We start from the raw sequence: 10,682 nt of genomic DNA on the forward strand, positions 1-10,682 counted from the left end.
TTTTTTTTTTATACTGAAACACAGGAATAAAAATATCCATATAACACGGTTATCATATCTGTACATACTAAGAAAAACAAATGTTAAAATAGAAATATTTGATGTACAGTGTTAGGCAGTATTTCAACATTCCTGTCAGGACTGAATAAAAACCCTTCAGTGATAACCTCTAGAAAATTTCCAATTCCACTCTAACACCTCTCTGTCACTGGAAAAGCCAATCCCAGACCTCCCTTCCTGGCTGTGTAGTTCCAGTCTTAGTGTTTTGCCCTCTCTGACATTCATCAGTCAGTAAGCTGATTCACCTCCACAGCATTTACCCAAAAATGGCCACTTTTTTTGCTAAGTTTTCTGTAAATTTAAAAAGTAGAATTGGCTCACTGAAAGATCAAACTAGAAGTGACACAGAGGAGAAATTATCACAGGTTGGATGCAAGTGGGTGAGGGATTGGAACTGGGCTTTTCCCTGTATGTCAACGGTTCAAATAGCTCAACTGTCTCCTCTAAGCACCATCCAAATCTTAAAATATTTTAGCAAATTCCATTTAAAACTCAAGAATATCTGACCTTCATGGTGACTTGTTCTGCTGCATCTTACTCAGAAACTTCCCATAAATCTCAAGTCTTATTTGAAATTCTGAAAGAACTAAAGCCTCCAGGGGATAGAGCAAATACGTGGAAGGAGTGCATCAAAACTATTCAGGTGTGAAAAATAACAGAAAATTAGGTCAGTGTTGATAGATGCTGATTCTCACTTTTCCCATCATAGTCATCAGTACTCAATTTCGGGGAAATACTTTTGAAGTGCAAAACAGTCTGCAGATACTACTACTAATAATAAAGCTCCTAGGCATAATGTTTGTGCTTTTCATTGGTAGGTCCAAAGGAATAAAAATCTAAAGTTGCTGCATAAGCTTGACACTAGCAGCCCATTGCTTTAATAGGGTATTTAGCATCCTGAGACATATCAGAAATATTTTATTAGTAACATTTTGTGTCCTTTGTGCTCAACAGAATTTAATCAGCACAGGATTACAGGGCTTTTTGAGCCCAGATAGAAATATTCAGGATGAACACTTCTCTTTGGAAAAGCATAAGACAGTGAAAGACTGGTTTTCAAAGTAGTCGTTTAGGAGCATATTGAAATATTGAAATTGATTTGTCCATTCCATAATGGAACCATGCAAGGTAGAACCCTTTTCTTAATTAAATTCTTCTTAATTAAGAAAAGTGGTGATTTGTTACTGCGAAGCATAGAAAACTAACAGCTTTGCCATAGCAAGGGACAAAAAGAGGTATGCTATATTTAAATTACATTCAGTCTATATTTTTCTTGTTCAAAAAGCTGAAAAAGCAAGGAAACTCCAGAGCACATGAAAATATTTTAGCTAGCCAAAACAGACCTATTTATTTAACAATAAAAATGTAAAAATGTTTTTGGGAAAAATAACAATTTCTAAAAATTCAAACTAAGTATCAATAGTTTTGTCACCAAACAAACAAACAAAAATTTGCATGAAAAATCTGCATCTTTAATTTTGACATACTTATAAGAAAATTAGTTCTGGAAGCTAACAGTGAGAATTTATTTCTTTATATGGATTTTTGTTACTTGCAGGAAAGCCAGGTTTTCATCACAGTATATTTTACCGACATATATTACACAAAGACTTCAAATGTCCTAAAATAGGAATGAATAACTTAATCTGTGATTTTTACCTTTGTTTGCTATAATTCACAGAATTACTATCTTTCTCTTATTTTTGTTTTAACAGTTCAAAACTAACTACGAAAAGAGAATGTTTAAAGTAGACATTCCATCTAATGACACATCCACAGTGGCTTCCATAATAAGCAATGTGTCAGAAGCAATGGAAACGCTCACCCGAATGAAAGAGGAAATAGTTCCTGTTCCTGGTTCTGTAAATGGAGTGAATGCCCTTGGCTTGGTGGTTTTCTCGATAGGCTTTGGCCTGGTGATTGGAAGCATGAGGGAGCAAGGTCAGGCATTAAAAGACTTCTTTGATAGCCTTAATGAGGCTATCATGAGATTAGTAGCTCTAATCATGTGGTAAGTGTCTCTTCGATAAATTCCATTTTAAGTTATTAACAATACTTTTTCATCACAGTCAGGCACTGGACAGCAAGAGTCTTTTTGGCATGAAGTCAGACAATAAGATCTTAACTACCTTGTAGCTTTTTTCCTAAATGAACCCAAAAACTTTAATTCTGTATGTCAGTACTTGCCCAAACATACCTACTCTTTCAATGTGTTTAGCTTTCAGTGTGAGAAAAATCAGGGTCTATGGCAGAACTTGCTAAGCTTAAGCCATTCTGCATCTTCATAAAGATAGCAATCACAACATTATGCTATTGAAGTTTCCTTATATCTTAATCCAACTTCACTAAGGAAACCAACAAACCTCTTCTCTAATCTTATTTCTGCACAGCAAGACCTTGTTATCATTAGTTTTCAACACAAGTGGTTCCTGCAGTTGTGTCACGTGTATGTATGTCCTTGCATTGTAGCTGCACTGATTAAACATACACATGAAGTCTTTTGAACGTCGAAGATTCATTATTTGTCAGGTAGCAGGTTAATTAAGAAAAGATATTATGTTTTGTTGTCTTCTTTACTACAGAAAACAAACAAGCAAACAAATCAACTCCAAAAGCCTACCCGAGAGCACACACACATATGTTGCAGTACTAGATACAAAACTAAAAACAGATACATTGTTTCCAGTAAATAAAATTCTGTTCTGCCCGAAAAACTATACAAAGCAAAAGTCTTTCCTCATGCTTAAGCATGCTTAAGATGATAAAGCAGACAATGAGAATTGTTACTTCTGAGAAATATCTACATGGATTTGATTGCTTAAAGTGCAATTGAGATATGATGGATAAATTTTGTTCTGTGGTAGTGTGAAAAGACATTTATAGAAATAAGGCTGTACCTGAAGTCCAGCTGCAACAGAGATGTGTTAGAGTTTTATGTTCAGCACTAGCTCTTTCTTCATTTATAGCTGTGAAGATGGAAATAGGAAAACGCAGATCATGCCACTTTCACTGCTGCCCCACAATGCAACTAACCTGTCATACAGATGGCTTCATGCTAAAGTATCTATCCAGTGCCACATTGGACAAAACTGGCAGCACTAAAACATTGGAAGTTACCAGCTTTCTGTGTGGGTACCTTCCTCAACAACACGGGAACCAGCACTGGCAAGATATTAAAACTGGGCAGTTGGCACAGTCTACAAGTATGTTGGTTCAGCCTTCATTCATATAGGCAGAATTGACTAAACTAGCTGTCAAACAACACTTGAATTATAAAGGGAGCTCATCTCCCTACGTGTCTGAAAGCCATGTTATGCATCTTGAAATCCTTACCAGAACCTGCATCTGATGGAGCCTATCAGAAATGTTCACTGCTGTAGTTTGATCCAGGTTGAATTGCTAAGAGTTGAACTCTTGAACAGCTTCTGAATATTTGCAGTCAATAACAGTGACATGCTACATCCATGCATGCATATAAACACAAAAGGTATGGATGGGGGAGTGAATTTCTACTTTGTTCAGTACAATACTGACTTGATTTGTTATTTGCAGGTATGCTCCACTTGGAATCCTCTTCTTGATTGCTGGAAAAATTGTTGAGATGGAAGATATGGGTGTGATCGGTGGTCAGCTTGCCATGTATACTGTAACAGTTATCATCGGTTTGCTAATCCACGCTGTCATTGTCCTACCTCTTCTCTACTTCCTGATCACTCGTAAGAATCCTTGGGTATTTATTGGAGGCTTAATCCAGGCATTAGTCACAGCTTTGGGAACATCTTCCAGGTATAATACAATATTTTAAGGCCATATTAATTTTAAAATATTACTGGTTTAAGAAACAATTTTACCTAATGTATTTGGTCAACTCTGTATTCAAGTAAGCACTTAGGCACTTCATTTCAGTTCTGTTTCTCTCTGACAGAAAAAAATTATTATCATTATATTGTCTTCAACTCTATTTTCTGTAAGAACCCCTGAACAGAGATGAAATGCATCTATTCGGTGATGCAGACTGCATGGCTGAAACCCTTGTGACTTTGATTAGCCTTGGTGTTTGAAATCTTAAGTAGTCTGTAATGGCTTGATGGTAAAGGATACAGCTGGCAAAGGATGTGCATGGCAAAATGGAGCAGCAGACAGGAAAGTTCAGAGGGGATTCTGAGAGCTTGAGAGTCCTGATTAGCAGCTGATGTTCTGTGTTCAAAATCCTGATAGCCAGTGATGGATATACAACCTGCAGCAGAAATGCCACTTCTGCTGTTTGTTGATGAAGTCATAGGTACCTCATGTGGATAACAAAACTGTTTGTATCTGTGATGAAAGGAACCATTATTGTAATCAAATATACATTTCTGTAGCATATGACCTTTCAGAAAACACCTTTCATTTCAATAGATTTTAAATCTGTCTCCTAAAGAAAGATGTTGTGAGTCAGACATTCTGTATTATTAAATTCAAATTCCTGTTTTTTGGAATTAATTTGAAGATCTGGATGACCATTGTGAAGCTGTTGTGACCATTAATGTAGAATCTGATTAAGTTTTGCATCACTGAAAAAGCTCTTGAGGACTTAAAAATTATGACAGTATATTGACGGGTAGAGAGGAAGAATTACTAATTTCACATTTGACATTTTGAGGTCAATCTTTGCAAATTTGTGGAATGCCTAAAAGGGAATTTAATTAATAATTATTTTTTTAAAATAAGACAATAAAATTAATGCCAGTCAACACATTTTAAGAGAAAAGAAAATGAGACTACAACTTTGGTGGGTAGCAGTAATACTGTTAAGAAGATATGTTCCAGTTTCTGTAAGACATTATGCTGGGCACTGCTCAAGAGTCTCAGTAAGAACCTAGACTGATCCCAGAGACCATACTGTACTGCAAGTGGATTTAAAAGCTGATTAAAATTCAACTCTAAGTTGAACGTCATCAAAGAAATTTTCTAGCACAATCTTCTGCAGCCCTTCTTTACTTTACATTTTATCAGTATTTTATCAGTATTGATAAAGTTTTCAAAGACATGAAAGTCTATTAAGTAGTTAGCAGTGAAGAAGTCATTGAGATAGAGTAATTTGAATTGCTAGGTCTTGAAAAATCTCTTTACTTTGGTGTGATCAGATGCAGAGATACATCTTTAAGAACAAAGAGCCCAGACAGCTCTTATAAAATTATCACCTTCTCCTTCCTTCTGAGGCAGTGTCTCTGAAAAATATCTTGGTGTCACCTGAGCTGAATGGGCATCCTTAGCAGATGGAACCAACATGTTCAGTTGGATTGGTCTTTAAATGGAACTATCATTATATCATCTTTGAATGTAGCAGCAGAAGAACTATATTAAGTGGTGTATGGGGCCTGACTGGGACAGAGTTAACTTTCTTCAAAGCAGCTTGTATGGTGCCATGTTTTAGATTTGCAACCAAAAGAACTCTGATCACACACTGATGTTCTAGATATTGCTGAACAGTATTTGCATTACATCAAGGCCTTCTTTGTTTCTCACTCTGTCTCCGCAGTGAGTAGATTGAGGGGTGCAGAACAGGTTGGGAGGGCACAAACCCAAAAACTATGTTCCAAGCCATAAAACACCATGTTCAGCAATAAAAAGGGAAAAGAGGGGATTTTAGGAAGGCCAGCCATCTTTTACTCGGGAACTGGCTGGGCATTGGTCTACCTGTGGGAGGTGGTAGTGTTTGCCTCTGCATCACTTGTTTCGTTTTCTTTCTCTCTTCTGCCACTTCACTTACTAAACTTTTTTTTTTTTAATCTCAACCTTTGTGTTTTCTTGCTTTTACTGTTCCTTTCCTATTTACCTGCCCCACTCAGGGTGTAGGGGCAAGTAAGCAAGTGGCTCTGTGGTACTTAGCTGCCTACTGGTGTTAACCCACAAGTGGTAAATTAATGTATCATCCATCAAAATGCTCTTTCCAGGGAAGTCAGCAAATAAATAAGAAAAAACATACTGTTTTCTGAAGGCTTGAATAGCTCAATTTGTATAACTTCAGGAAAACAATGCTTAGGGATGAATCAACCATAACTCTATGACATAAAAAATGAGAAGTGGGAATCATGACAAAATACTGAAGTTAGACACATTCCAACTAGGGATTACATAGACAGTGACAGTATTTAAACATTTTTTAAACTTTCCAAGAGCATTAGGAGAACCTCCTAGTTTAAATCAAGCCATTACATTCAAAAAAAATATTCTGTAGAATAGAATCACTGAAAAATCTCTCTTGTCATCACAATGTGTGACACCATTCACTCTTCATCAAAGTAGTATTATATATTACCTTCTTTTTTTTTTTAGTTCTGCAACGCTACCTGTTACTTTTAAGTGCCTAGAAGAAATAAATGGAGTGGACAAACGAGTTACAAGATTTGTACTCCCAGTTGGTGCTACAATTAACATGGATGGAACTGCTTTATATGAGGCTTTGGCTGCAATTTTCATCGCACAGGTTAACAACTTTGATCTGAACTTTGGGCAGATTATCACAATCAGGTACAGAAGCCATTATTACCTATATCAAATAAAAGCACCATTGTGATGACTCCTTGTTTTGTGTGAGAATAAACAAAAGCAACTAGAGCTAAAAACATGAACAACTACAACAGCTGACTAACTGTAATGATTTACATTCTTTGCATATAAGAGGCCCTGAGCTCATATTCTTTGTTAGGTAAACCTTTTAAAAAACTGTAGTGACACATTTATCACTGCACTTAGTAAAATAAACAGAAACAGGTTTTAACAACTCCTGAGTTTTCTTAAGAACTTACGCCGCTGTTGGGAGCTATGGACTTACAATCTGTACCACATGTACAAAACAGTGGCATAAAAGCATCACAGTGCTCATGCTAGGAGAGGTAGAGTTTTCCTAGACCTAATGGTGTCAGGATACAAGTAGAGCAAGCAGCCTAAGGAGCAGTAATACCTTTTTTTACACCAGCTAACAGAGGAGGAAAAGACGTGTGTTTTCAAGCACACAGCCTTTCATGTTTGAAGTGGAACAGCGAACAGCCCACTAAGTAGCACTTGATGACAATGGATCTGCATTAATTTAATACATTACTCAGACAGCTTAAGAGAAAAGGGTGATGGGTACATATGCAGAAGAAAGAAATGTCAGCAAGAGAAGAAAAGGACACTGTAGGACAGTGACACAAAATTTATCACTCAGAAATACTGAAAGTTCAGATATGGTGAACTGGGAAGAAGATGTTCAAGTAGAAGTATGTCTTTCCATAAAAACCATCAGCTTAATTCAATATTCATCCACAGAAGGCAAAACTGTGCCTTCAGACTCTGAGGCAATAGTTCCACTTTCATTAGTACTAGAGCTGTTCCTTGCCAAATCACCTGACAAAACAGTTCTTCCCAAGCCAGGTGTGACAAGCATATTTCTATCAGGTTACTAGACAGTGTGATTCAGGGTTTCTGGCAGCTTTCTGTTTTCTGATGGCAGAATGCCAAGTGCTGGAGGACAGCTACTTCACCTGGTGTGAAGTTATAGTGAGATGGGCAGAGAATAAACATTCTTGCATTAAATCTGCCAGGACAAAATAACCACCTCAGCTTTTCTTTTAACATGTTTGACCCTGTGGAGTGAGTTTGTTCATTGAGTGGGGGCATGTGGCTATAATGTTTTTGTCTGGCACTTCGCATCTAGTAGGGCATTTACCACCTAACAAAATCATGTTTTGAGGGTTCTGGATAAAGGTTTAGTGTAAACATTTTGGATTAAGATCCACACTCCCCTGCAGCTATGCAGTGTTCAAATAAGGGACTGGACTCATCTTTTTATTTACTACTGAGCAAATGCCTTCTTGCTTCCTATCTGTTTTTAATGTTTGCCAGAGGATAAGAAGAGTTTATTATGGAAGTAAACTAATTGCTCTTGCCATCTTTTTGTGCAGCATTACAGCTACAGCTGCTAGTATTGGAGCTGCAGGCATTCCTCAAGCTGGACTGGTCACCATGGTCATTGTGCTTACATCAGTAGGTTTGCCTACAGATGATATCACTCTTATCATTGCAGTGGACTGGTTCTTGTAAGTATTTCTATGAAGTCACTAAGCGCTTAAACCCTATTTAGAAGCGTAATCAGCAGGGACATTCTGGCAATACTACAACCAGTGGTGTACTTCTTTTGCTGTGGAAGGCAGTTGGAAAGAAGTGTTAAAAAGAATCACAATTTCTCTCAATTAATGTATTTTCTTAGAGCAGATTGTGAGGATTACTTAATGATGATTCCTCTTGCATGCTAAAGGTTACTTAGAAACCTGGATCCTTAGGGTACTAAGAAAATTTTTAGACACACTGTAATTAAATTAGCAAAGAATTTCTTTAATCTTCTATTTATTTGTAGAATGGCCATGAAAACCTTTCCATCAATCAGGTTCAGAGTTGGTTCAGATATAACCCAGTTCATTGCAGCCCAGCTGACTATCTAATTCAGGAAAGGTTCATATGTCCACCCCATGGACACAGAATTTAAAAACAGTTGTGTAATTCTCTCTTATCCAGTCACTACAATGTATTGTCCCTCAGTTTTTCCATTCCTCTGTCTTTAGAAGACTGACACCTGTAGATATATGAGGATATCCCTGAGGTCCAGGAATTTAATCAAAGGCAGGAGGTTTCCTCTGACCTCTATTTCTTCTAACCCCTACTAATTATGGTTTCCAGAGGCTTTTACCCTTCAGTCTTCTCAAGTGACCCTGCAAGGAGTTGCCTGTGTTGTTATCAGAACATAATGTCATCAAATTATTATTTAACCATGTGCCCACAGCCTTATGTAGGTGCACTCTTATCAAGTAACAGTGCCAGCCACTCCTTGTCAAGCTGCCTCCCACATCTGGGCAGAGCCCTCTAAGAGGGCTGAATTGTTGTAGTTTAATTTGAATTATTTCAGCAGAATTCCACTCTAAATTATTGACTGCAGTTTATGGTCAGGAGGGAATTGACCCTAACAAGGCAGATTCTCATTGGCTTACCTGTTTTGAGGATATCCACTCAAACCACCAGAGTATAGAAATGCTTCAAGGAGGCATCTGCCATATGCTCCCTTTGTCGTCCTCATCACACAGCTGTTTCTTGCTGTGAAGTTGCCAAGAATATTAACAAATTTTAGGACTCCAAATCCTAGTATATTAGTTAATTTCTGCAGAAGAAATCATGGCATTTACAGTTCATATAAATAAATATAGATAAAATCGCCAAATCATCTAGCAGCTATTTAAGGTCATTTTAACATTAAAGTCTGAACAAGTGGTGAAATCAAGGCTAACTTACTGTTTCTCGTTAGGGATCGTCTCCGCACCACTACCAATGTCTTGGGAGATTCCATTGGAGCAGGAATTGTTGAACATTTATCACGGCATGAGCTGAAGAACAGGGATGCTGAGATGGGTAATTCTGTGATAGAGGAGAATGAAATGAAGAAACCATACCAACTGATCTCACAGGAAAATGAGAGTGAGAAACCATTAGACAGTGAAACTAAGATGTAGGGTAAAGAAGGCATGAGTCCAACACTACAAGTGTGGAAAAACCACACTTTTTCCAGCCATTTAAATCTTTAATTCACCAAGTTCACTTATTCCTTTTTTTCTCCCTTTACACTAGCGCTGGAAAGAATTAATGAAAATATATTCCAAATTAGCAGTGATCATTGTATATGTTGGCTTCCCACTTAAGAAAAATTAACAGGCAACAACAGTGGTCCTGCTAGACATGTGCTAACTGAGGATAAAAAAAGAGAGATTGTTAATTAAATTAAAACAAAAGTCAGTCCTGTTACTCAGTCCTGTGAACCAATTTTTTTTTTCCTTGTGAACTGGAAAGTAAAAACAGATAACAGAGCCTAAGAATGGTTTTATTTTTTTTAAATACCTGTTGCAAAATTCATAACATCTATAAACACACAGTCAGTACTTCTAACTTGGTAACTGCATCCGGCTAAGCAAATTTACAGGATTTTTGCTTTCTTATCTGATTTTTTTTCCTCTAGTGTTATATAGTTTTCCAAATACTAGCAGGACAATAAAAGAAGGACATTAATTGAAAGGATAAAAAGGGGATATATAAATGAAGAAAAAATATAGCCAAAATTAGCACTTTTATCAAGTGAGTTGAAATATTTCTGAGAAATTTATTTTATCTTGATAATATTTCTGAGAAAGTTATTATATCTAGATTAGCCTCAGCTGATCTTATAAAAAACTTAGCCTAGTCAGCTCCCACTGACTTGCAAACATTTACATATGTACATATGTACCTCCAATTTGGATTTGCTCCCTTAATTTCAACATCAAAACCCAGCTGAACAATCTATGTGAGTAAGTGTTTGTAGGAGCAAGGCCCTAGGCTGTATTGACTCTGGGACAGAAAATGTGTCTTCATCTCTGGAAGAAAACCACAGCATCCTGTAGGTAGGCCAATTATATACTTAATAAGCAATAATAAGAATAGAAGGCAGTGCCAGCCTTCTGCAGAAGGCTGAGATGCTGAGATCCTAAAGCGACTGGATTCTAAATCTGAATCCTTGAGACCAACAGAAGGTTTTCTGATTGGAAACCTCCCAAATCATTGGTTATCCCACTGCCAAG

General features: G+C 37.0%; 1 protein-coding gene across 1 annotated transcript; it reads left to right on the forward strand.

Moving 5' to 3' along the window:
• Positions 1-1,772: 1,772 nt before the first annotated feature.
• Positions 1,773-10,030, forward strand: LOC104546132 (excitatory amino acid transporter 1; the record flags this gene model as incomplete). Its single annotated transcript, XM_010191435.1, has 5 exons — positions 1,773-2,071; positions 3,613-3,846; positions 6,379-6,573; positions 7,989-8,123; positions 9,380-10,030. Coding segments are annotated over 5 exons (1,068 nt in total), but the record flags the coding sequence as incomplete, so codon positions are not given.
• Between the last annotated feature and the right edge of the window lie 652 nt (positions 10,031-10,682).

Source organism: Mesitornis unicolor, unplaced genomic scaffold (genome assembly GCF_000695765.1).
Source record: "Mesitornis unicolor isolate BGI_N332 unplaced genomic scaffold, ASM69576v1 scaffold20199, whole genome shotgun sequence".
In the NCBI taxonomy this organism is placed as follows: domain Eukaryota; kingdom Metazoa; phylum Chordata; class Aves; order Mesitornithiformes; family Mesitornithidae; genus Mesitornis; species Mesitornis unicolor.